Genomic DNA, 27705 nt, shown 5'->3' on the forward strand with positions numbered 1-27705 from the left:
AGATTAAACACTAGCATGGTAGCAGCAGTGCGGTTGACGACAGTGGAGTTTCCAACGCCCGAATTACCTCTTGCACAAATGTAAGTTAACAGAGGAATAACATTTTTGTAACCCCCTCCAAAACCTTCCTTCATGACAAGAACTGGGTGAAAATATCCATGACATTGTTTGATATCTACAAAGTAAGGATGACAATGTACCCATGGCGGCACGTATACGTGGCACCCTATCCCTCAAAAGTCCCTCACATGGCCAAGCAGTGCACACAACTCTATGTTGTTGTTGAAGGACGTTTGTTGGGAATATACCCCCAAGGAAGGAGATAATGCATGTCTGCACCGTACTGGTGGTGAGCGGACGTGCCTGTTTGAACACTTGCTTCTTCACTTGAATTAATTATATATCACTCATCACACATATTTCTGCCAGTCATCCATAGTGGCTGCTCCAGGGATGATTATTCTACTTTGATATGCTAACCATGGCAAGATGATATATACTGATCAGATGGAAAAAAAATTAGGACAGGGAAGGATTACGGTGACCAGAGTCCCGCTTTTAGGCGGGACAGTCCCGCATTTTTTTACGCTTGTCTTGCCTTTTAATTAAGTGTTCCTAAAATGTCCCGCTTTATTTACGCCTGTCCCGCTTTTATGAAATTGGTACTGAAATGTCCCGCTTTTTTCGTGAGCTACTGATAATTATACATCTCACAGTCTTCATTCTTTCACTAACTGGTAACTTTACACAAGTCGTAGTCGTAACGTTCATAGCCTACTCCATACAGGTTAAGGTGAAGGAAGATAAGCTACGGGTAGCTGCTATCTTTACCTTGATACAGGTGTGTGTGTGTGTGTGTGTGTGTCCCGCTTTTAGCTTCAGCAAATGTGATCACCTTAGGAAAGGTTGACCACTTCTCCCTCGTCATATTCTTGCCAGTGCCTTTCCCTTTACCCAATAACTGCCGTAGTGACTTGCCCACAGCAGCAAGATGCCAAATTTAAGAGAACGACAAAAACTGGCCACCGGGCCACCCACAGCTAGTGCAAAGGGGGCCATAGCATTGCCCCCTACACATGCTTCGCCAACACGTCCGAAGTTCCGAACCAGCAGACCACCATGCAGTCAACTCACGGAACAGGCGGGCGCCTCAGCATTGCCTTCCGCACAAGTCATAGCCAGAGCATTTGCTGCTGTGTCTCAGTGGGACTCTATAGACCTCCCGAAGTACGCCGGCACTTGGAAGAACAGGATACGCCAGCCAGACTTTTCATCTCTCAACACCGAAATATACAACGTTCCCTTCTCCATGCGGGAACTACAATCAGTTCTTTTCCTCTGCAACGACACCTCACAATAAAGTATAGCAGACTGGCATCATACCAAGTGGATGGCTCAAAGCCATTGTACTTCCCATCCCTAAACCTGGGAAGGATGGTTCACAGCCCTTACATCCAGATAGTAGTTTCTGTTCTTGTCATAAAACCGGCAAGAATTATGTAGAGTATGTAATCATGGTGTCGGAGCGGCTCCGATTGTCTGAAATGGCGGAGGCGGAGTTGTCAACTCGGAATTATCCACCACCCTTCCTCCTATATCTTCCCTAACACGTTTAACTATTGATAATAGATATAATGACTTTTTTAACACCAACAGAAATCATTTGGGTGCTTGATAACAATACAAAGTAAAAGATTCAACGCGTAGCTTATGGTATGCAAGGTTATTATCTAACAAGCTTAACCTCAAGCTTTCAGACATAGTGCTGCCATCAAGCTGCGCTTTGGATAACTAGTTCGCTTTCACAGTCTCGCGGGCACCATTGCCTCTCCTCCTTTGGATTCCTTACACAAGTATTCCTAATAATATTGGCCTGGTCCTAAGCGCGAGGGATCGCAAGTCCCATACGCCGTAACTCGAGGAGTGCCTGTATAAAGTCACCCCCTTCCCCAATCGGTGCGTTAAGGTAAGGGCTTACTATATTAAACATTCAAATAACAAAAAAAAAAATTACAAAGGTCAATGAAAGCAAAAATACTTCAGATTTGCATATTTATAGAACACATCATTAAAAATATTATGCTATAATCTCATTTGGTGATGCTGATGAATAAACATCATATGCGCTACAGAAAAACATTTCTACATTTCAGAGCAAAATAAGCAAACTCAGCACAATGCATGTTGATCTGGGTACACTATCTTTTACCGACTAAATAATACACAAAATTGAGTTATGTTTAGGGAGAGAAGTTAACAACTATCACAAATAGCATGTTATTGCTGACTTACAAAAATGTATGATCCACTCCTTCCATCCAGCACAATATCTTTAATGATAATTTCCTAAACATGATTAGGGCTCCTTAAAACTTGTGGTGAATAAAGAAAATTATATAAAATTCTGGTATTATATATTCATTAAATGGTGTGAACACTCAGCAATACAATCATGGGAGAGTTTAAAGCATACAGTCTACATAATCTGTCAAAAAGGATACTAGTGATAACTGCTCATACCTCAGTCAAAAAGGATATTAGTGAGAAACTGTACGCAATTGCTGATACCTTACAACTCCCCCTTGAACATTTTTTGGTCAAAGATGTATTCAGCAAAGCTGAGACCTTCACCTGAGTGGCCCCTCAGCAGCTCATCCATGGTCTTAATGGCTCCTTGCAGCTTGCGGACCCCTGTATGCTGCTCCTCCAAGATGGGATTAGTAAACACATCAGCACCATGGTAATCATCAGCACAGCTCTTCACCACTTCATGTATTTTCTTCGTGACCTGAGGGGATGATACAAATAGTCAGCTCTTACACAATCATACAAACAAAAAGGGCTGCTTGCCTTCAAAGGAAAGAGTGTGTGTGTTGTGTGTGTGTATTTACCAAGTTGTAATTTTACAGGGCCTGGGCTTACGCTCGTGTGGTCCCGTCTCCGTATCTATAATTATCCAACTTTTCCTTGAAGCTCTGCACACTCTTTGCCGATACTATTTCTTCACTTAGTCTGTTCTGTGTGTGTGTGTGTGTGTGTGTGTGTTTACCTAGCTGTGACATACAGGAAAAGAGCTATGCTCGCGCAGTCCAATCTCCATATCCACTCTTATCCAACTTTTCCTTAAAATCATGAATGTTCCTTGCACAAACCACCTCCTCCTTCAGTCTATTCCATAGCTCAATGCTTCTGTTTGGGAAGCTAAACTTTTTCACATCTCCTACATGTGGTCGCCCTCAACTTCTTTCCACGACCTCTCGTTTCTCTCTCGTTCCACTTGTGTGTATTTAACTAGTTGTGAAATAAAGGAAAAGAGGCGTACTAGGCTCGTGCTGTCCCGTCTCCTTAACGCTTATTATCCAGTTTGGCTTTAAATTCATGAATAGTTTTTGCACACACAGTTTCCTCGTCAAGTCCGTTCCATGTTGTTATACTTCTGTATGGAAAACTATTTCTTGACGTCTTTCCTACAGACATTCTTCTTCAATTTCTTACTATTCCCTCTTGTCTCACTCCTATCACGTATCACTAAGTCTTCCCTGTCCAATTTCTCCAATCCCTCTTGTATCCTGTATAATGCTATTAGGTCCTCTCTCTTCTTCTTTCCTATGTTGTTAGTCCCAATTTCTCCAGTCTTTCTTCATAAGTATGTTCTCTCAGTTTCCGGTAATTTAGTCACTGCTCTCTGTATTCTTTCCAACCTTCTAATTTCTTTCTTCAATCTAGGTGACCACGCTAATGCTGCATATTCTAGTCTTGGACGTATCATCAATGTTATTAGTTTCTTCACCATTTCTTCATGTAGATATGTAAATGTTGCTTTTATGCTTCTAAGAAGATTGTATGTTTCCCCAGTTATCCGATTTATATGGTTTCCAAAGGATAACTTGTCTGTTATGATCACTCACAGATCTTTTTCCTGTTTTTTTACGATGTGTGTGTGTGTGTTTCAACATGGTCTGACCACATGATAGCTTGTGACTGCAAACCAGTACCCTCTCCAACTGAACATGGAGCTCACAAGTGATGCATCACTGAACACTAACTGAAACCTCACACTCACACACACCTAGGAGGCAGGGCACAACCCCCAACTAACATCCAGTATCCCTTCAATGCTGGTTGGACAGGGGGCATGGGGGATTAAAAGAGACTGCCCAAGCATCTTCACTCCCCCTGGAAATTGAACCCAGGGCCTTTTAGGAAGAGATGCTCTATGCATTGGTGAAATAAAAGCTATTTTGTGTGTGTGTGGGGGGGGGGGGGGGGTTACTTGGTACCTTTTGGTACTAGGGGGCTTGAATAAAGTGTAATTAATTGTGTAAATAAAAAACAAAACCTAAACTATTCATATACATTACCTTGAGAAATATTTCCTTAAGTACCTACATGACCACAGAACAAGTCTTAAAGGGCTCAAATACCATGGTAAAGCTTGCACTAATTATCTCACTTTGACAGAAACCCTGACTTTAATTCAGCCACCCAGCCACACCCAAACAACATCTCATCAAGCAATGCTACAGCATGGCCATCTCCTAAAATATATTTGGATGGCCACAGTATCCTGTAGTATGCCTTCCTGCCTAAAGAACAGTTGAATGATTTCTCTTCAATTCTTAATTAATTTCATTCACAATCACACATGTCACATACCACCCAAAAAATGATCCTCCCTCTTTCTTTTCCTCCCTTCTCAGAAGCTCCTTCCTCCTCCTTCCCTCTTCCCGTCCCAGGAAATATGGAGACCCCCCTCAAATCACAACCAATTTCTGTCAACACCCCAGAAGGGCCATTCACAGCTGGCTGGTAAGGCTACCTAATGAAGTGCTAATTCCCTGAGGAACAAAGGTCATCAAACAGTCCAGAAACAACAGGCACCACAGCCAAAGTCTGCACAAGGATAAAATGTCATACAATAAGAAAATAAAAAAATCATACCAATTAAGTATGGTTAGTACCTCCCCTGTGGTTAGACTACGAAAAAAGAAAAAAAAAAATTATGAAAACAATAAAATGGAAGAGTAAAAGATGGGGGGTGTATTAATGGGGCAACCTAATGAAGGCAAGTTAGGACTTGGCTACCATAAGCACACCTAGTTCCCAACATTCCATTGCTTATGCAAAGAGAATATGGAAATATGATCTAAATTTTAAATTCTCAAGGAAATATTACTTACAGCAAGTTCCATTTCCAGTGCTTCCTTGAGGGCAGATGCAATGGTGAGTGTTTTAAGTTCAGCTGCAGCAATTTGCTGATCACTCAATTTCCACAGCTGAAACGGAAGAGATATTGTGAACTAAAGAAACAAAACTTGTATGGAAATTATAGGAAGGAAGTTGGATATATCTCCAGCAACAACCCATAGCACACACTAAGAGAATGTACACCAGGTCTTTACATCAGTTTGAAGAAAATAACTGGTAAAAGTTTCCCCAAAAAAAGTTTGTTTATGACAACACAAAATCAATCAATCAATCAAGCATACACCAGGGGGGAACATCACCTCACCCACCCAATAACAATGTACCCAGGGGTTCCTCTAGGCAAATCTACATGCAGGCCTCCTTCCCATCTCAAGTACCTTGTCACAGGATCTATCAAATTACTCAAGCCATGAACTCTGGCCATCCCCTTGGCCTCCTCCACTCAAGATTGTCTATCTATATCTCCGATGCCCTGCCCCCTCACGGAAACTTCCCTCCAAGGGATGGCCGCGGCAGAGGTATCTCCATTTCTTCCTATTCTGGCATTCCCTCTCAGCACACTCAATCCTGCTACTTCCAACTCTCTTGCTCCAATACTTGCTCACCCTATTGATCCACTTCACAGGTGGTCTTCCCCTGACACCCTATCCCTCAATCTAAAAATCAAATCGATGGCAACCACCAGATACTCTGTGTGAGTGTTGCCTTTCAGAGTGCGAATATTTTTTTAATAATATGTATTTGTTTTCCATACGACAAAACGAAAGGCATATCATAATTCATATCGTACAAAGTTTCACAACCACAACACAACACACACCAAAAAAACACTAGAAATGGGGAGAGTAAGTAATGGAAATTAGAATGTGTTCATATTAGCAGGGTCGAAGCGCCATAAGGCAGCTACCACAAAAATAATGGAGCAGAAACCGCTACAAAATTGAAAACTAATAAAAGGAAAAAAAAGACATTATTCGTGTTAGCAGGGTCAAGGAAACAGCATATACGGTGCGAGTAATGTATGAGAGCAGTATATGCAGACGTTCTGAGGACGTAATTTATCAGGAAAAGGATGGAAGGAGGTTGACGTATCTCTTATGTCTCCGACGCTCGAATATCTGAGCGCAGCTGACGTATCTATTACGTCACTGACGCTTTACGGGTTAAGTCGCCCTAGACGATGAGTGTGTCCCGAGGGGGGCATTGGTCTAATAAGGAATCGAGCTTGGCGTAGAACACCTCCTTCCCTTCAGTTTCACACCACTGCAACAAGAGACATTACGTCCAAGATGCTATTCACTCGCTTGCATTATACACTCATCAACCTGAGTAATCTCAATCACAAATGGCTGCAGTTGCCTGGGGAAGCCTATAGCTACCCCTTTAGATGGGCACCACTGCTCATGCCAGACCAATGGTAACCGTACCCCCACTAATGATCTCACCCCCCACTATTGATCTCACCACTTTCAGGCCTACTTGTCTCAGAGTCCCACTATTTCCACCCTCAGCATTCTGAGTTCATTAGATAGGTAAGGCAGTCTGTGATCCTCTGGAAAGCTAAGGGCATTCCAGGAGCCCACATGCAGAGACAGCCTAAGGTTAATCCTGGGCATGGTTCTGCAGGTGGGCGCAGCTTCTGCGCCCCTGTGGCTACTCCTAAAATAAAGAGGGGCTAGAGGGTCCTCCCTCCTATGAGATGCTGGGGTCCTTTAGGCCCCGTCCAGACGATGGGCAGTTGCCCGCCGTGCAAACACTGTTACCAGATATCATACTGCTTTAACTGTTTTGAAGGTGGGAGCGAAGAACTGATGACGTCAGAAGTGGGAAAACTACGGGCAAATCATCAAGTGCCCTTGCCTGTGGACGAGGCAGTGCCTTCTGGTGTGATGGTTGGTATAAAGAGAGCATGTTACCAGACACACGAAGTTAATCTGCGGAACTCCTTTGCAGTCAGTTTCAGATTTCCACTATACACTTGACGGGAGAACATGTCTGTCCCCTGTGGCAAAGAACAGGTGTTGAAATGCCTGAATTTTTACTCTTTTCTCTACTCCCACATGACCACTGCGTGTAACGAAACACACGAGAAATTAATCCAAACAAGGAAAGGTTCGCCGACGCCGGGGATCGAACCTGCGACCAGCGTAACGGGAGAGCCACTCCTTTACCAGTCGGCCAAAGAGGTACCCCGCTGGCAAAGTGGGTTATGGGAGGCTTGCCCATCAGGCAAGTCGGCACTACAGTGTGGTCAAGGGAAGCCACCGTGCAGTTAATTCACCTATATAGACAGCACCCTTGCTGTAGCCCATGTTGTGCTACTCTCAGTCCGGTTGTGCTATCAGCTGCTGCCTGCCCTGGAGTGTCCGGTCTGCAATGTGTGCCTGGTAGTGGCAGAAACCCTCCACCAAATGTTCGACCTGGTAACCCTGCTAAACAAGCAAGGAATATACGATCAACGGGCAGTGCCTGGCGGGCAACTACCCCTCTTGTGGACACAAGTTTGCCCGCCAGTCTTTGCCCAGTGAACGGACTGTGGCACACAGCAACATCTGGTAGCACTGTTTGTTGCCAGATGCTTCCTTCGTTTCTGTGCTTATGACATCATCCCATTGCTTAGTATGACATGGTAACAGTGTTTGCACGGTGGGCAACTGCCCCTCGTCTGGACGGGCCTTAAGGCTATGGCCTGTGCCTGTCACTGACAGTATGCTTGCCAAATGTAGATCCACTAAGGAAGCCTGCTGCACAGTCATGCCCCCCACTGAAACCAGATAGGAGTTGAGACTCACACCACGACTCCAACCTTTACTGCTTTTGTTTTTTGCATTGGGCAAATTTTGTGGAGAGGGGTTGCAGGCCCCTCCTCAACCAACCCAAATATGAGACTGGTCTGACAGGTGACTGTAGGGCAGGGACGCAGGACCCCAGAGTAGATAAATCCCCCAGTCACTCAGAGAAGTATGAAGAGGTAGGAAAAAAACAAAAAAAAGAAAAAGGGAAAAACAGCTTGGGGAGGTTGAGAATGCTGCACTCCTCATCCAGATAGACCAGCCTCTACAGGACTGTCTAGAGCCAAAGCGAATACTGGTACTAAATACTGCTCAGAGAAAAATAATCCATTACACTTGACAGTGTCATCAGGGCAAGCAGACCTTATCCTCAGTCTCCCCATGCACCAAATTTAAATTGTGTATGGATTTTTTTGTAAAAGTTTTTTTCATTCTGTGGATATATCCTGAACATGCATGGTACTTCCTGGGAAGGAATTAAAGAAATAATTTTAGAGGTATTTTGAGGTTTTCTCCTTAATAGATTTTCATGACTAGAAGCCGTATAGATGTAAGGCAGAGTATTTCAAATTCCTGGAGAATAAATTACCTAAGTGTATCATATCAGCTGATGTGATAGTGCTTCAGTTTTGATGTTCAAACATAAAATTTTAAAAACAACTGACCATCTCATTCCCAAATGTATAGTTCTTTGCATACATAATTCCTCGCATGTTAAGGTAGTCCATCATTTGGATTGCATGACCTCTCTCTTCTGAGGCAGATTCCAGGAAAAACTTGGTCATGCCTGGTCGCTCCACAACATACTGGCCAAACAATGCTCCCTGTAAGAAAATAGTTGCATTAGTAATTTTGACAAGACTTACTGCTGTGGTTAGTACAATATCAGAATAGTCCCCTAAAATGCTGATAACAAGTGACTGAACCAAAACTTAAAACTTCAGAATTCTACATAACACAAATACCAAGAAATTATATAGACCATTATCTATAGACACAATACAGACAATGACATACACCACAGAAATTATGCAATCATTTGTGAATAAGCAACAATGGGCTGGTATTGTTTCACTGCCTCCAGCAATAATTACCAACTCTTTTACATAAGCTTGAAAATGTTTATCACTACCTGTTTGGATGTAACAAAACTGTACACCTGTCCCCCCATATTTGTGGGTTCACTATTTGCAGATTCCCACACTCAATGGTTTCTCAAAAACTGAATAAGTACCATTATTTATGAGGTATATGTACGACGAACTGCCATTCTCCCCAACTTTCATTAATATTGTAAAGCGTTAGTCTTAACACTTCACCAACACTCAGAAACGCTTGGCTATTTCCCATTACATTTACTCTGGATTGAAAGTTTGGAAAGTTTCGTTTAGTCGGTGCAACATCTGTGGTCATATGCCGAGAGAGACAGAAGGGGAAGGAATTATAGGAGACGGGACACAACCCCCGATTAATAACTGGTGTCCATTCACTGCTGGGTGGACAGAGGTGTAGGGTATCGAAAAAGCCGCCCAAATTTTTCTACTTCGCCCGGGAATCGAACCTGGGGTCTCTCGGTTATGAGCCGAGTGTGCTAACCACTGCACCACGAAGACCCCTACTCTGGATTGATACACAAGACTATTTTGTAGTGTAAATATGTTCTTCATTTGAATGGGAACAACAAGGAGGAAAATTTTTCATCAGGTGGGCTAAAAAAAGACTACTGTAACAAAAGGATGGGAGATCAGATAAAGGGAGGAGGGCGATATGGTTAGCAGACGCTATTGCAGTTACCATATGCAATTGGTTAATTAAAAAACTACTCTTGGTCAGTTCCCTTAAATTTCTGACACTATTGACCATGTCCGTTAAATCCAAAATTTGTTAAAAGCGGGTCCATTGTACCAAGGGTTTACTATACTTTGGAATGAACACCATTACTTTAGAAAAAAATAATACTATCCCAAGCTGATAGATTTAATACTTCTTTCTCTTTGTGAGGGCTGAAGCAGGACTGGAATGAGACCATTGGTGCCATCCACAGTGGCAGGTTTCTTCTGGTTGCAGTTCATTCTCGGTCCAGTTGAGATATCTTTCGAATGGCTTACCTACTACTTGATCGTGACCATTGCTATAATGTGAATCAGGCCTTAGTTTACCCATGCACTCCCATTGATAGTGGATACCTAAGTCATAGTCTGATTGTACCAGAGCCCCTCAGTGCTCAGTACTCGGGTAAGTACATACATACATACTTGTCGTCAGGAGATGCATATCTGAGTGTACAATGCCTAAATAAACATGTTCGGTTGAATGAAATTACATGGATAACTGCAATATACCCCATGGATGGATCTCATTTATAATATCATTTAACTGACCATAGTTGTCACAAAGGAATTAAATGGAATTTTTTTTTAAAGATTACATATCTAATGGGCAGAGACTACCTACTTTTTCCATGTGTGCAAGGGTGGTTTTTGAACTTGTATTTGCAGAATAAGCGGACTTCTGTGATAATAGATGAATACCACAACTAATCAATATCAGCAACATTCCCTTATTCCTCTTAACTTTTTTTCCCAGGAATTTTTAGTTCTCCAGATATTTTGGTGATATCTTCCTACCAATTTCCTCATCTACTCTTACTTTCCCTGACCAATATTTTCACCTAACTACTCTATACTTTCTCAAGTCTTTTTCTCACCTCTTGTCACATTTCTCTGTAGTATTTTCTTGGGAGTCTTTCCATGAATCTCCATTCATTCCTCTCCTGCATACCTTAGATCTATTTATTTAGGATGCTTCTTAAACCACTGAACTCTTAACCCTTCACCTATGGTCACTCAAGATCACCATCATGCCAAATTTCTAATGCTATTGAATATAACAAGTTTTCATATATATATATATATATATATATATATATATATATATATATATATATATATATATATATATATATATATATATATATATATATATATATATATATATATATATATATATATATATATATATATATATATATATATATATATATATATATATATATATATATATATATATATATATATATATATATATATATATATATATATATATATATATATATATATATATATATATATATATATATATATATATATATATATATATATATATATATATATATATATATATATATATATATATATATATATATAATGCCTAAAAATGCTTTTTTTGAGTAGTTTTCAGAGAAAAAAAATACTAAAAAGAAAACTATCGATCATAGAGCAATAATATTTCATACAGATATGTAGCATAATGAGATATATACGGTGTGAAAATTTCGTTGAAATAATCCTATAAACAAAAAAAACCTGCATCGCCTCCCTTAAAACAATTAACTACTTACCATGTACAAATATTTGAAGGCAGCATGAAACTCATGCTCGATATGCTCCTCAATGGCAGTCATGCAGGCTGCATTGTAGCACAAAGGCTTGGGGTAAGCTGAAAATGATGTCTGATTAAGAAACTGTCCTAACAAGCTCTTTAAATGTATTATATTCTACAATGTAATCAAAGGTTCGGTGTAGTTAACAACAATGCTTACTGTGCACAACATGGAAGTAGAACTCTTAAGATTATATCGAATCAGTGCAGGCAGTGCAAACTAATGTATGGAGCAAAAAGTAATAGTAAATTTGACTCCGGCGAGAAGTTTAAAGCCCTTTAAATCCGTCAAGTTCTTTAAATGTCTGCATTCAGGATATTTTTTTTTTTTTTTTTGTGCCAGCCTATAGCACCAGTAGGCTTTCTTGAGGGGTCTGGATGGTAGTCAGCTCCAGCCCGTCATGGCACAGGCAAGTGTTTTATAGTGGCGCCATCGTTTTATAGTGGGCCCATATTTCAAATGTAGACAAAATTTCATTGTTATGTGCTGGGAAGACATCTGATGGAAATTAAATCAGTCCTGCCTTATTATTAATTACTGACCTATTAGTTTGACATTTGTATTAGGGAAAAGCCAAGAGCTGTTAAGTTTCCAGTCATGATTTAACAGGACAAACTGCCAATGTTTAATGTTGTCTATGAAGATGGGATAGCTGTCTGATGTTTAATCTATAAGAATAATAAAATAAATCACCGAGGTGTTGAAGGTCATGAAGTCTGAAATGCAAATATCAAAGTAATGTGTAATTCCTAGGTTATTTTATGTTAAACTGAAAAATGCAGTGTGGAATTATCAGTACATTTGACTTATCTATGGGTTTCGGACAGAAATGAAGGTTCCCAAAACCAATTTCTTAAGAAATCGGTACAATACCGTGGAGTGGAATGTGTACATTGTATAGGTTTAGTACAATTACTGTATTTTTACAAAAAAAGGGGATATCTACACAATGTAAACAAAGCAAAGCACCTGTGGTGGACTTCGCATATTCTGCAAGAATAATTCAATAGTGATTAACTGGGTCATCATAGTATTAAGATAAATTTATCTGTAATGTATAGTAATAACTGCACATAGAGCCATTAGAGGAGAAACCCTACAACTGGAAATCACCCAGTAATTCAATAATATGCATTTTATAAATTAAGAAAATTACCCTGAAAACTTATATAGACTATGGACTCATTATACGGATAATAACAAGCTATATACTGAGTAACTGCATTCTCAAACACTTACCACTCTCTTGGTTTTCATTACAAAACTGGTTTTCATTTGCACTTGCGCCAATACCTGCAGGGAAAAAAAGAGCAAAAGATTCGGTTACTTGGTTTGAGAGGGGTTACTCAAGAAAAAAAAAGCAAATGCACCTAACAGCAATAATTATAAATATATCCCAGCGCCCTTTAAGGCACATAGCAACTCAAGGTGCTCAAGTCAGACATCGAATTTCAAGTTAGTGTACGGTAAGCACTCTTACTAACCCAGGATCACCAAGCCACAGATGTACCACATAATCATTGTGCTGGTGTTTCTTGAGGGCAAATATCTGAAGAGCTCGAGCCTGTAATCTGCCAAGTTCCACAACGTACAAGGGGCTGGTATGATATGGCTTGCTGCTGCCCTGGCTGGCCGAGGGATGAGATATCAGTGCGGTCAACGAGCTTGAGATGATGACGTGGGGATGAAACAGATAATGGATTACGAAGGGAGAGATAGGTGGTCGGAATGGTCACGGCACTACACTGAATGCGCGTCGACCAGGCCCCAACCGTGAACTGTGTGAGACTGGCGGACACTGCTGAATGCGGGAAGGGGGCGGCGGCTGAGGGGAGCGCAGGAGGTGGGGCGGCGCCAGGCAGCGGAGCCACACACAGGAGGCCCGTATTCTCAAACCTATCGGCGCCCAAGTGCACATATTTGACAAGGCTTTCGTAGGCGTTTTGAGCATTTCCAGGGGTAGTTTAATGACCCTGGTGGTAGTTTGATCCTTCTTCTGTACCATAAACGTTAAAAAAAATCATGAAGACCCGATTAATATCCTTTTCAGCCTTTGGAAACAGTTGATATGGGAGGTATAGCTGCATGATATACCATCATTCCTCAAGCCTGCCAAACAAAGCTACGCCAAAGAAATTACATTTAATAAAAACAAAGAGAAACTGAAGAGTTATTGACCCCATCTGAACGGTTAGATAACGAATCACCTACTAGAAAAAAAATGGATCCAAAAATCAATAAAAAAAATCCGTCTACATGCAGTTCCATAAAAGCAACATGGCAATGAAAAGTTGCGAAAATTATACAAAATAACCAAAAGTAGGATAGCCTACTCACTAACAATCGTTAAGTTAGGATAGCCTAAAATAAATCATTATGAAAGCCTTTGAACATTAAAAAGAAATCGCTACTGCCCATAAATATGTCACAACTAGCTACCATACCTCCTTTCATCAAAATTTGTAAAATTTATTTTGCATGCTTAAGTATGCTATAGAGTTTGCATTACCTTAATATGATTACAACTCGCCCACTATTAGCATTGATGATAAGTGTTTATCGGACTAAAGCATTGAAAAAGGACTCACTCTCCCATTTCATAGACCCTCATATGCGTGTAATGGTGCATGGTTTCCTTTCTCTGGGAAGACCCGCCTTGGCACGTGAGCGCTGCGTGGCACTGCGTTCTAGATGAACTACGCAGTTGGCTCGCTCTCCTTGATAATGAATGTCAACTGGAAGCAACTTGGTTATTATAAACTACTGAAGCTAGTTTTAATCAGATTTCTTGATGATAAATCGCAGGGTATTGCTTTGATAGTGTTGCCCCTTTGTACTATATATATGTGACCAATATATCATCATCGTCGTCATCACCATCATCATCATCATGGCGTTATTGGGAGGTGGTGGCCGAGTGGTAAGCATGCGGGAGTAGTGAACCCGAGGACCTAGCGCGGACTATAGGTTCGCCAGTCCCCACCAAAACGCTGATTTTTCAAGTCACCGCCGAGTGGCGGAAGATTACCCGCATGCTGTCTGGATCTTCAATCAACCTTAACTTCAGCGACTTCGGTCAAGAGGAGCACTATAGGTGCCTATAGGTGCTACAGGCAGGACAAAAAGAAAAACAACAACCTATACATAAGCAGGCTCTGCCTGCAAATAGAAAGCCAGGGTATGGACTTGGGCTTATTGCACGCGTTTCCTATTCATCTATATCATGCGTGCATGAATGCTTTTTGTACCAATCATACGCTTTCCATGCTATGATTTATGAATATAGATATGAGTGTACAAAGCTCTACTTCATTCTTATGACTACTGCATCTATCTGTTTGCCTTTTTCTTTTCTTTTTATGTGTAGCTGCATGCAACCGGATATCCGATACGCGTAGGCTTCATGGCACTAACCTTCACTCATGCATGCAATACAAGAGGACAATATATATATATATATATATATATATATATATATATATATATATATATATATATATATATATATATATATATATATATATATATATATATATACCTATATTCACACAACCAAGAGGTTCAGAGTTCGATTCCCGGGTGGTGTGGAGACGGATGGGCATTGGATGAGTATTGGGTGTCAGTTGGTGGTAGTGTTCCATGTAGGTGTGTGTGGGGGGGGAGCATTTCAGCCGAACCCAGAGATCGATCCGTCACCTGTGAGTTCCAATCAGATCATTCGGGAGGGATATCGCCTGGCGACTGCGAGTCCGTCATGGGGTCAGATCATGATGAATTATATACACAGTCTTATAATATGTATAAAGAAACTCTGTATCAAAAAAAAATACACATGTTGGAGCTGTTTCTAACCAGACATACGTGTTATCGTGGTTGGGATGAAGCCATATACCCTGTTAGACGACAGAACATGAATCCTATCTATCGACTGCGACCAGCAGTATTACAGTAGCAGCTACTAGAATACTTTATTTTATTTTTTATAGTAGCAGTTGACGTGATATCGACTAGCTATATTGAGTAGCTAATCGACATTATGATTTTATCTCCACTAAATAAAACTTTGCTGGTTATGAGGGATAAAAAGAGACTTGCAATATATCGAATTCTATTAAAAGTGCAGTTAGGTCACTTACTAAAAGTCATGGATGTTATTCTACAGATTCAAAGGAGAGATGAGCGACATTCAGCAAACACATAAAAGAAACAGCTGCTACCGCGTTTGCAGAATGACTCTGGGGCACGTCCTTTGTGTGGGTCGAGGCCTCTTCCTTGAATCTTAGTGCACCACTACATAGGTTTTAATGTTGCATGGACTGCTGCAGGACGCATCTGGCATCATCCTTGATTCTTTCTTGGTCATCCTTGCTCTCAGTTTTGTAAACAGATAGAGGTCGTGAGGTTACAGAGAGTTTCAGTGCACATAAAGACATTTAATTTGATTCCATTGAACCAGGAAAGTTTCTTTCTTGTAGGTAATCGCATGTATCCATAACGAAGTATGTACGGCTTCTTTAACCTCTGTTAGCACTTTAGATACACAAATACCCAAGGTGGATGGATGGCAGGTATTCGCTATAACCTCTACATGCGACTGTTGCCATGGGACCCACAGGGTATGTTGCCCTTGGGTCGCGGCGAGGCGCCATATTCCTCTCTCTCTCTCTCTCTCTCTCTCTCTCTCTCTCTCTCTCACACACACACACACACACATATATATATATATATATATATATATATATATATATATATATATATATATATATATATATATATATATATATATATATATATATATATATATATATATATATATATATATATGTGTGTGTGTGTGTGTGTGTGTGTGTGTGTGTGAGAGAGAGAGATTGATTGATTGATTGATAGTTTATTGTTGCAGGTAAACAACAAGGGAGAAGGGAGGAACATGCCATCCCAACCCCCAGGCAGGACAGAGTGTGATTATACAACTATTAATACATGTGTAGGTAGCACCATGAAACTAAAAAGATACAATGTTAGGAAGGAAAGCACAACAAGGGAGGGGGCAGTACCTCCCCCTGGACAATAAGACAATAAAATGTGTGGACGGAGAACATTGCCCAAGCACTAGATGGGAATGAATACAGAGATAGAGTAATACTAGTCCTTAAAGTAAAATACTGCAGAGATCACAGCCTTGTATAGCGAGAGAGAGAGAGAGAGAGAGAATATGGCGCCTCGCCGCACACACACACACACACACACACACACACACACACACACATATATATATATATATATATATATATATATATATATATATATATATATATATATATATATATATATATATATGTGTGTGTGAGAGAGAGAGAGAGAGAGAGAGAGAGAGAGAGAGAGAGAGAGAGAGAGAGAGAGAGAGAGAGAATTCGTCACAGTGATCGTTTTTGCTTTTTTGAGCTCTTACTAAAACTTTAGGAAAATTCAGCGGTGGAAATATGAATATATAGAATTCTTCGAAGCTGCCTTTGTGTCCACTGTCATATGAAGGTCACCCCAAATGATACACTAGTGCTGCGACACGCAACTTGGTGATGCAAGTCATCATTTGATCGTAATTCTTGGCAGAGCCTTGGACCACATCAAGGCGACAGGATATGTCGCCACACTATATGACTCTTCGCTGCGTGAGTAGGGCTACAAGGCTCAATATAGGATGGATATGTATCCCTCTTTTTATTTGTTCACGTGTTACTTTTCTACATATTCTTAGTAATCAAGATATATAAAAACAAATCAGGCTCATGAATTTAAGTTTCTGGAGAGAAAAACAAATCATTCTATGCGAGCAGTAAACAGAAAGGCTCCCTTGCGACTCCCCAAAAGAAATTTAATTATTGCCTAATGGGAATTCTATGGGTTTTGTTTGTTAGCTGAGTCACAGCATTGGCAGCTGAAGAATATTAATTTTCATTATGCTATATACTTCATGACTAAAGGTAAGCAACTGAGATTTAAGTTTTTGGAGGCTTGCTGATTGAATGATTACAGTTTGTTTGTCGAAGAGTTTAAGATGATACGGTAGTATACTATGTAATATCGACGGGTATAATGGGCTTAATATTCGACTCTGATATATCTACCCCTTGGCAGACTAGTTATAACATATAGATTTTAATTTATTTTCTGAAATGTCTTTTTATAGTGATAAGGAGGCATATTGACGCATTTCCTTTCAGAATTATGAGGTCTTAAGAAGTGACCAATTACAGTGTCAAACCCTAGTGTTACTTTCATGGTTCTTGAAACTCTAACACTGCATATATTTGAGGTGAAGTCACTTCAAAGCCAATCTCTAGCCATTAGGATATGGCTGTAAGACAACCTTGAATGGAGAACATCAAAGCTTATGGCTGAATGGAAGTAATTGATCTAACCTAAATCTGATCAAATGATCAGGATGAGGCATGCTGGACTTTGAGGGAACTGAGTCGACAAAAGAAAACACATCGTTCCTGTGACAGTTGCTCCCGAATTATAATTCAATTAGCATTACCCTCCTAGTACTAGGCTTCAAAAAACATGTAGTGCTTGGCAATAAATTTGAAAACTGCTGCCGAGAAAGGAGGGCCCATTCTCTCAATAGTTTCCAGCCTCCGTCCGATTCTCCCCCCTACATAGTCTAAGGTGGTATGCTATCAGGGGGCCTAAATGATAATGATCGTATGCTGCAGAATAACATGATAATAATAAAGGTAACGTTGGGGGCATACGCTATAGCTGCACGTGGCCAAGGAGTTCATCTCTGTCGCATTAGCCCTTAATTAATGGGAGTAATCCATCACCCCGGGGCACAGGGTTAGTGTGACATCCGAGTCACCGCAGTTTACCTTCACCAGGTTTCCTCAGGTAGGCTACCCATTTATCGACCAGCCCGAAAGGGAGGATGAACAGCTGGGTGAGCTGCATGCTGATAATCTGGGTCGGGATTCGAACGCGGGCTCGCGGATTCGTATCTAGGCACGCTAATCACAAGACTATGGAGGCGTGTTGTGATAATGATAGCTGATATGTATTTGCAGTTATCATATTTATAGTTTTCAATGCTGTTTTCACTTTTTGAATGAAACAGACCTGAAAAGAATATAGAGGTGCCTAAGCCCGGCATACTACCTATATATGTGTAGCCTATTCAAATATTTTTTTTCCTCTACGCCAAAGTACGTGAGATATTCACTAAATTATCCCAGTAAGCGCCCCTGTTGTGAAGTTTCTTCTGTTTTAATGTTTCCAACTTACGGATCCATCTCATGTGTTCTGTCATTTAATAATGCCATGTTGTAGGGTTCATCAGGGCTAACAAATGTTATTACATATACAATGTCATGTCTACAATGCATGGGTAAGTCACGAAAACAACTTGAAGAGAACAACAACAACAACACTAAAATGGACAATCTGTTGATCGGCGTCTGCGACGCCGATAAAAATCAGGCGTTTTAGCATGAGCGACCCTCATTTGGGTCGCGACCATAGGTTTGGGAACCACTGAATCTACAGGTACCCATATTATTGCATCTTTATGTGTTATTTTGTTTTATATTATAGCTATATTGAATTTATATGTAACTTTGATCTGCGTAACCAACCTGTTTACTAGCTACACGAAAGAAAAGCTGTTTTACGGTAAAACGACTAACTCAAGCATAAAGCCATTCATTATGTTACAAGGTGTCACGTAATTCTGTGGCAAATAATAATAGTTTCATGTATTGATTATAAATCCTTACATGACGCCACCAAGCCGTACGATACTCTGGCCGAGGGGTGTCGGCAGCCAGGAATCCGCCCCGCCCACACCCGCTGCTCCAGCCTTGCCTCTCCTACGCCTCTACTTTGTTCCCAGACCCCAGAGCAGGCAAGCCGAATTGCTGCTGATCGAGCAGTAACCAGAAACTAGAGCTCCAGGTGTACTGTTGCACACTCAGTGTAGTGTCACAGTGTCCTGGGTAACGTGTAATCTGGGTTTCACAAGCTCTTTATCATCAGTTTTCCCAATATCAGTCTGGGAACCACTAAACTCGTCTGAGGTTTCAAGAGGGTCATCAGAAGTATCGTCCTTATCGTCCTTACCAGCCTATCAGATCCCCTGCTAAAGGTACTTGACCGCTTGAGAAGGTAGGCATGATAGAACGTAACATTTTATTGACTGAAGATCTGCAGATACATTGATTGTCCAGAGGTGAACGACTTATTTATGCTTTTTGTGTTTCGGGTACTTGACTGACAAGTTTACCTTGAATCATAATGGTCAGTGTTAAAACTGATGCAACGATAGACTGCATGAACACTTGGGCAGGGTCTCTCTCGGATAGAAAGTTATAACAGTTAGGTTAGGTATGGACCTAACCCAAACATGTGGACATTCTAACCTATACTACTCCCAACCAAACATTGGGTTCATCGTTGAATCCATTCTAGCACTGACCATGGTTAAATGTTAATATTGAATATCTTTGATCTAAAAAAAAATAGTTGTAGGCATCCTGTATTACTTATCATCGATCGGGTTTATTTAATGAAATTTCTATTTAGCAGCTATGAAATGTAGTTGAATATTCTTGCATGCCTTAAGAACTGACGGATTTGACTGAGCCATGCTGGGGGAGCAATTTATAACTATTATCCTCCGGGGATTGAGCCTCGAGTAGCCTCTGGGCTTTGCAATGTGATTAAGAAAAATGAAATACTAAGTACCATAGTGGCATAAAGTCGTCAGTGTGTGTGTGTGTGTGTGTGTAATTCGCCATGGTCTTATCACGTGATCGCCTATCAAGTACAGTGTAGTACCCTCCCCGACTGAATTTGAAGCTCAAGTGACTGATCTCTGGGTACGGCTGAACACACACACGCATAGGTAACCACACATATACCCGGGAGCATATTCCCGATATCTATTGGCAAAGTCACTTTGATCTGTTGGTCTGTGGTCCCCGAGTGAAGACGCTTGGCTGTAGCTCTGAAAATAATCATAGGGTACTTAGCCTACTCATTGTGATTCCCACACAAAAGTATTAACACGGGTCTTTATCAAAGCTTACCTAACCTAAAGTAACCTGAAACCTTATCTGTTAATTAAGAGTGGGCGCTCCATAGAGTAGTAAGAGTAGTACGAGAGATCGGGAATATGCTATAGGGACCATTAATTCGTGTGTGTGTGTGTGTGTGTGTGTGTGTGTAATATATACTGGTAATATTTACAAATTCTGTACAGCCCATACCTTAGTTTAGTAGCAGTTCACTTAGTGCAGGAGTTCCCAACCTTTTTGTTCCTCTGTACCCCTTGGGCATTTTTATAAGTTCCCGTGTACCCCTAATAATCTAGGATAAAAAAACTATGAAATTGCAATGTTTTGATGTTATTTTATAATGAAATATGTATGTGTAGACTGATGATATAATTTAAATAAGTTTTGTTTACTAAAATGAGGAAAAAAAAAAAAAAAAAAAAACACGACATAGTGCAATTTGAATGCAGATAACAACACCATGTATTGTACAGTAGTGGTTATTCTCTCGGACCCAATGTACCCCCTGAAAAGTGCAAATGTACCACTGGGGGTACATGTAACCCAGGTTGGGAACCCCTGATTAATTTTTTAGTGGATACGTATTACTAAACCTATGCTTTGTTTAAAAAGATTTTATATTGAAATGGGCTTGGAGAAAACAAGTCGCGCGCATCGTACTCATTTGATCTAACTCTCCGTATCTTCTGCGCGTTCACCTTTGCGCTTCTTGGTAGTTATCTCTAGGGGGACACTCGGTCGCTGCTGGACACTTTGCTCAGTGCAATCAGCGAGTGACTCGTGTATCTGTGTGGGTGCGACTTGGGATCCGTAGGTGTATCGTTTACGCTCGGAAAGGTAAGATCGTTGATATTCATATATGTAAGAGTAACCGGGAATGTGTGAATCCGCGAATACAAGGGAACAGGTGGACTGTAGAGAACTATCTGATACATTCAAGCTGTTTTGAGAGGATGTGGTGGTCACAAAAAAGTGTGAAAATAAAGGATATGAAGGTTTTTTGTTTTTTACTTGCCACATACTTTTGTGGATACTGTAGTACCCTGACACACTTATCAGTTTTATTTAATTGTGGCATAAACTGATTCAATATTAGTTTTTTTTTCATAAAATCTGTTACTTGCTCTCTCATACCCTCCACTTTTATTCTCTAGCATTACAAAAGTTGCTGTGATATGTGAAGACAACTGTAATATCATTTTTGCAGATGCATGTGATGTTCCTTTGCCTGGTGGGGATGGTGCTGGGCATCAGTGGGGCTGACTCGCAGAGAATCAGCGTACTAGATACAGATGGTAAGATTCTTTGTTTTGTACCTCTTTACCATGTTCCCACATCTGGCATGCCAATGTTCCTTGGTACGTAGTACAAGTTTTTAAGCTACGGAATTTTAAATATAAACAAATTTATTTGTTAGAATAAGGTGGTCTTTGACTTTTTTTTTATTAACACAAACAACTATTGTTCGTGATAATTAAAGTAAAAAAAATATGCATTGGTCAGTGAAGGGGTGGCCGTTTATCTCTGCCTCTTATCTATAAACTGTGTTTATTTCCTTGCCATTTAACAGTCATGCAGTGAATAATATCCTTTCATGGAGATTATTAATAACCTAGTCATGTGTTGAAAGGGAAAAAATATGCAATTCAAATGTTTGAGAGAGGGTCAGATAGTGATTTGATTTGAGGGGGAAGGCAGCAAAAATGAGTTGGAATGCAAATTGTTATATTTTGTTTGAAATATATGCTGTAATTGCTACACATGCATAGTGGACATGAATATTTTACTGTTAGTTGAATAATGATTCCTATGAGTTAATTTCTTTATAGGTTCCAGAATTCAATTATTTTAGGTGGTAGGAATGCTAGAAAGCTCATGAAAGTTGAAGCAGCAATTTGAGAAGTAAGAGATGATATGAGGCACTGAGCAGCAGAGGGTGAATGTGCCAAAAATCGCCCTATTGAGTTACAGGCGGTATCTGGTAGATCAAGGCTTCTTCTAACACAATATGAATCTTTTGAAGGTAAAACAATCAGTATGTCCATGAGTGAACTTCACCTACCTTTTCCTGCCAAACTCAATGATTATTTTCCTATTCAAATTTTTCATAAAATAAAAGAAAAAAATAATAAAAAAAATTGTGATTGATTAGGATAATACAATTGCTACAGGCAATTTTGCTCATGAGGGAACTTTATTGGGTAGCATTATTTTCAGAATCTCGCAAGATTTTGAGAAGCCTTGCAAGGTACAGTTATCTTTGCAATGCAGTGGTTTCAGGTGTTAAAAGACTTGTTTTGGCACATTATATCTGCAGTATAATGTCAAAAGCAAGAGCAGTTCAGCTCCCTATCCAGGACAAGACCAACATTTACTATGTGAGCTATAATGACACTGAGGCTGTGTTGGGGGTGAGGTGAACAGGCCGTTCTTCATGGCTGATGACCAGCATAGTGCACTGATGCAAATGAACAGTAATAACAATGTGGATTTTGTTTTTTGCCATTTAAGTGGGGGTTATAAATCATGCATATTCCATGTTAAATTGTTTCTTCATATTTCTTCTTCTCCCCTATTTCTAGATAATTTTCCTTCATTTAAAAGTGTTTTACTCAGGAAGGATAAGGGAACAAAGTCCACTTTAGTTTGTTTTCATAAAATAGAAAAAAAAAAGTTTTATTGTTCAGTGATAAATAATTATAAATAGTGACATATATTTGTTAAAAATCAAAATTAACTTCAGACAAAACCTGTTTAAGGCCATTATGATGTGCACTGCATGCAGTAAGAAATGACTAATAGGGATGTAGCTTGCATGATTCAGGAGCTAGTGGCTATTTTGTTAGAACACTCATCAAAATGGTTACATGGCCATTGAGGGAAACTTACTGATGATATTTCCATGCATCACAAATAATCTCATTGTTTTGATATAATCACAGCATGTCATTTTAATATTTTGCAGATTTTCCCTCCAAGTTCCTTGCTGGCAGAGACCATGTTGGGAGTTTCATGGATCTGATGAAAAGTCATTTTGACACCTCCCTTGACTTCCTCTTTGCTGTAAGTAATTTTGCAATGTGTATTTAACACCAAAATGACATTTCTTACTTTGCATTTTAATTACGTATTACTCGGCAACCAGCAATGTGATTTTCTTAATTTTGGTAGCAAAAAAATGCAGAAGCCTTTATCTTCACAAAACTGGTGTTTTGAGTGCATATATTTTACATACCTGTTGTGGCTATTATGATTTTATCTTTTCTTAATGTTCCAGAGGTTTGAAATATTCTGAGGCACAGCTATGATAATAAAATTACGAAACATGGAATTGTCTGCTTACATTTGAGGGGTTCAATAGGCAGGTACACTGAGCAATGCTGCACTGTACCGTACTAGATAGCACAGAATTTGTGGGTGGTCACACCACAGTCGGGTAGGCGGTGCACAGCCTGTAGTCATGAAGATGATGGTCAAGGACCCAAATCCACAACCAAACACCAAACATGCTACACAGCCCCTTCCCCCGATAGCCCCCCTTCACATTACAGCTAACGGAATACAAAAATTACTGGAAGGACTTGACGCTAGTTTTGAGGACATAATTTATCAAGAAAAGGATGGAAGGAGGGCGATGTATCTCTTACGTCTCTGACGCTCGAATGTCTGAGAGCGGCTGACGTATCTCTTATATCTCTGACGCTTTACGGGTTAAAACAGGTGACTGGACTGACCCAGCCAATTATCACCCCATCTCACTAACATTGATTCCATGTAGAATTTTCAAACACATAAAACAAATGCATCATGAATCATCTTGACACAAGCAACATCCTGACTGACTCACAACACGGCTTTTGACCTAAACGTTCCTGTGAATTGCAGCTCATTACTACATTTCATGAATTACAAGGCTACTTGACCGACGTGACATTAAACAAGTTGACACTATTGTTTTAGATATTGCCAAAGCCTTCGACAAAGTCCTGCACAAAAGACTGATATTAAAATTGAAATACTACAGTATTTCAGGACTTATTCTTCACTGAATCACTGCATTTCTTACTGACAGGACTCCATGTCCTTGATGGATCTTCATCTGACACTGTCCCTGTTTCTTAGGTGTCCCACAAGGCACTGTTCTAGGTCCCCTTCTTTTCCTCCTGTACATTAACGATCTTTCACTTTCAACGCCTAACTCTTCCACTAGACTATTTGCCAATGATAGTTTACTCTTTAGAGCAGTTAAGACTAATGATGACTGCGGACTACTACAAAAGGACCTGGATGTCCTCCAGCAGAGGGAGCGCATCTGGCAGATTTATAATTTAGTATTATGACTGCAATATATTTGGCAACAACTAATTTTACTATATATGCATTGGCAGAGCAAATTTTATGGCAGCCAGTACATTGAGCGCCCAGGAATGGCCAAGTTACTTGCTGAAGAGAGTGATCGCCACTGGGAAGAAGGAATGGATGTGCTCAAAAAGTATCTACAGCTGGGAGGAGTTACACATGAGGATGGCTTCCTTGATAAAATGTCCTTCACAAGCAAGGTTGGTTAAAAGTGTAATTTTTCTAAGTTTATCTTCTAATTCAGAAATTCACCATTTTCAGTGTTTAAAACACCTTTGTATGAAATGCACTTTTCTTTTCAAAACTTTATTTAGAGGAAAAATTACCATTTTCACACAAACACTGATTCCATTGAATTTGTCCAGCTGAAAACTTTCTATTGATGTATGGTGATATTGCTATGTGTGTTTTCATTATGTTTTTGCTATATTTGTCTTTGAAGGCCTGTAGCTCAAAACTAGGTAATTTGCTTGTTCGCCCCTTGAGCACTAGACGCCTCATATATCCTCAGGATAACCTTTCCTGTTAATCCTGTCATAAGGCATCTCCAGGTCCATGAAAATGCAAACTGCTTCCAACTCTTCTCTTGGTTCTTTCAACTATCATTTTCAATGCAAAGATTAGACTGAAATATATGCTCCCTTTCTGAAAACAAACTTGGTCATTGACCATGCTTTTATTGACACACTTTTCTGACACACTGAGCAAGCTTAATCCCCTATACCTGTTACAGTCATCCCTACTCTCTTTTTCTTTGTACAGTGGCACAGTAATGGTCCTTCCAGTTGTCTGGAACCTCACCCTGCTCCCATGCTAAAGTACATATCAACAATATCCACCCCTCAATTAGATTTTTATCAGATTTCAGCATTTCTGCATTAATGCCAGGGGCCTTTTCTACTTTCAACTTCTTTACTACCTCCTCTCACCCCAAATGAAGAGAGAGTGTCAAAACAAGGAGAGTTTGAGATGCTTCTGCTGTGGTCAACCCCTTGAGGGAACATGGCATCAGAGATATAGATAATTAGTCCTTGATACTTGTTAGGCATGAAACTTAAGGACCTAATGGATACATATTATATTTTTGCAGAATGTTTTACCTAGCCAAACTGAACCATCTCATGTGAAGTACATTAGCTCACTCAAGGCTGTGATGGGGAAGTCTCGGGACATGGTTAATGCCTACACAGACCTGAACCATGAAGCTGGCCGGAAGCATGGTGGGAATGGTGATGCTGATGTAAGTTTTCAACCTGCAATATTATATGAGGTTTTATTTATTTACTGGTTATTGTTAGAGGTGTTTCTTGAATGTCTTATTGGAATAAGATAGAAAACTACTACTATCTATGCTCTATTGGAATAAGATAGATAACTGCCATTGCTGTTTTTTTTTTTTTTTCTTTGTTCCTTTGGCAAGAAACCTAATTTTGGAATCATTGAAATAGATTTTCTAAGGAGGAAGTATTATTGATATTGGCTTTAAATAATTATAGCACTCGAGAAGTGGCCAATGTAATTCCTTAAGGCATCTTTTGCAAACTGTTTTCATGATGTGTAATATGACACCATGTTGGGTAGGTGTAATCTTATTTTAGAAGTTTAAAAGGTAAAAATCCCTGCACCACGTGAGTCCTATTTGATTAAAGGAGCATAGTCTCTTTTCAGTTTAGAGGGAGCATTGGGGCTTGTCTTTACTGGATACGTTTTTAATGTGGTTTGTGCACCAGAAAATTGAGCTTGTGGTGCTTTGCTGTTGATGTTTATGGCAAGCATCACTAAGATTTCTGCATTGCCTGGGGAGTATATAGCTCAAACTGAAACTTCAAACAATTATATTTGGTTATTTTTCTGTTAAATGTTGGATGGGATTCATCAGTGAGAGAATTGGATCTTCTGACCTCCTTCATTGGATGTTATTGATTGTCATTTTCCTAGCAGTTTTTGCTAATATTATTTTTATCTTATTGGAATTTTTTTCATGTTCTGCCTATGGTGCAAGAAGGCTTTCTTGGTGGGGCCTAATGGTATACCCCAGCCTGTTATGGCACATGCAAGTGTTTATAGGGGCATCACCTTGCTTGGCTCATGCTGTCCCCCAGAGAGAATCTAGTGTCAGGGTTGATAGGTGGTCTTCAGGGCAGCATGTGGGTGTCTTAGGCCACTTGGTGGTGACCGAAAAATCCCAGCTTGTGGAAACGAACTGGGTCTTCCTGGATGCTGCGCCGGCACGCTAACCACTCTGCCACCGCCTCCCCTATTGTATTGATTGCACCCTTTCAGGTATCCCACTTCCTCCAAGAAAAGGCAGAGAAAGAGTCTGAGGTGGCAAGGAAGATGGCTGGACACTATGTGACACTGCAGAAGATGGATGCTTCTGGTATTGCTCTTGGTATCTTTGACAAGGAGCTTTAAATTTTTTTTTGTTTGAATTAATCATTGCAGCAAGATGAAAAGATATAGAAGCATGTTAGGGCATTGATCAAAGTCATTTGTTTTGCATGGCTGCTGCAATGTCATTCTTTGAGATATAGGCTACCTAGGTATTCTGTAAAGGAAAAAATGTTTATATATTATTTCAAACAAAACTGTGAATTCTTAGTAGATTTTTAGTACATAGCTATATACTTTTGATGTGTAAAGCAATTATGATATATTCAGTTGTTCTACTTAACTGTTCACATTTAAGTGTATGTCATGTAAGAAAAAAGTTAAGCATACCTATAGATGCTCAGTTGATATACTCTTATTATTAAAAGTTAAAATTTTAATTATTTTTATTCAAAGTCCTTAAACAGACTGAAGGCATGCCATGGTTATCTTTGGCACTGTG

At 39.9% G+C, this 27705-nt stretch overlaps 2 protein-coding genes across 4 annotated transcripts; one reads left to right on the plus strand and one right to left on the minus strand.

Annotated features, from left to right (window-relative positions):
- Positions 1–2038: 2038 nt before the first annotated feature.
- On the minus strand, positions 2039–13253 carry LOC126981352 (ferritin subunit-like). The gene is made up of 6 exons (XM_050832366.1): positions 12927–13253; positions 12682–12735; positions 11401–11498; positions 8666–8824; positions 5181–5276; positions 2039–2788 (listed from the first exon to the last, which is right to left on the minus strand). The coding sequence occupies exons 1-6, from the start codon at positions 12961–12963 to the stop codon at positions 2570–2572; spliced, it is 663 nt and encodes a 220-aa protein (XP_050688323.1). The 5' UTR covers positions 12964–13253; the 3' UTR covers positions 2039–2569.
- Positions 13254–19300: 6047 nt separating this feature from the next.
- On the plus strand, positions 19301–27643 carry LOC126981353 (uncharacterized). Of its 3 annotated transcripts, none has more exons than XM_050832370.1 (6): positions 19301–19602; positions 21721–21808; positions 23479–23576; positions 24902–25072; positions 25963–26112; positions 27156–27643. In XM_050832370.1, the coding sequence occupies exons 2-6, from the start codon at positions 21721–21723 to the stop codon at positions 27285–27287; spliced, it is 639 nt and encodes a 212-aa protein (XP_050688327.1). In that variant the 5' UTR covers positions 19301–19602; the 3' UTR covers positions 27288–27643. The 3 variants fall into 3 exon arrangements, with proteins under 3 accessions (XP_050688327.1, XP_050688325.1, XP_050688326.1); XM_050832368.1 differs by having other exon boundaries at positions 19301–19582; XM_050832369.1 differs by lacking the exon at positions 19301–19602 and adding an exon at positions 21198–21350.
- The last annotated feature ends 62 nt before the right edge of the window (positions 27644–27705 follow it).

This window comes from Eriocheir sinensis, chromosome 47 (genome assembly GCF_024679095.1).
Source record: "Eriocheir sinensis breed Jianghai 21 chromosome 47, ASM2467909v1, whole genome shotgun sequence".
Classification (NCBI taxonomy): Eukaryota; Metazoa; Arthropoda; class Malacostraca; order Decapoda; family Varunidae; genus Eriocheir; species Eriocheir sinensis.

What these genes read in the sequence shown, in the direction of transcription:
- LOC126981352 (XM_050832366.1), bottom strand. Translation starts at nt 12,963, where the DNA reads ATGATTATGTGGTACATCTGTGGCTTGGTGATCCTGG. An exon ending in TAATGAAAACCAAGAGAGTG is followed by an intron (nt 11,499 to 12,681) that starts GTAAGTGTTTGA and finishes CATCATTTTCAG; the next exon opens with CTTACCCCAAGCCTTTGTGC. An exon ending in CCTTCAAATATTTGTACATG is followed by an intron (nt 8,825 to 11,400) that starts GTAAGTAGTTAA and finishes ATTTTCTTACAG; the next exon opens with GGAGCATTGTTTGGCCAGTA.
- LOC126981353 (XM_050832370.1), top strand. Translation starts at nt 21,721, where the DNA reads ATGCATGTGATGTTCCTTTGCCTGGTGGGGATGGTGCTGGGCATCAGT. An exon ending in CAGCGTACTAGATACAGATG is followed by an intron (nt 21,809 to 23,478) that starts GTAAGATTCTTT and finishes AATATTTTGCAG; the next exon opens with ATTTTCCCTCCAAGTTCCTT. An exon ending in GTGGGAATGGTGATGCTGAT is followed by an intron (nt 26,113 to 27,155) that starts GTAAGTTTTCAA and finishes GCACCCTTTCAG; the next exon opens with GTATCCCACTTCCTCCAAGA.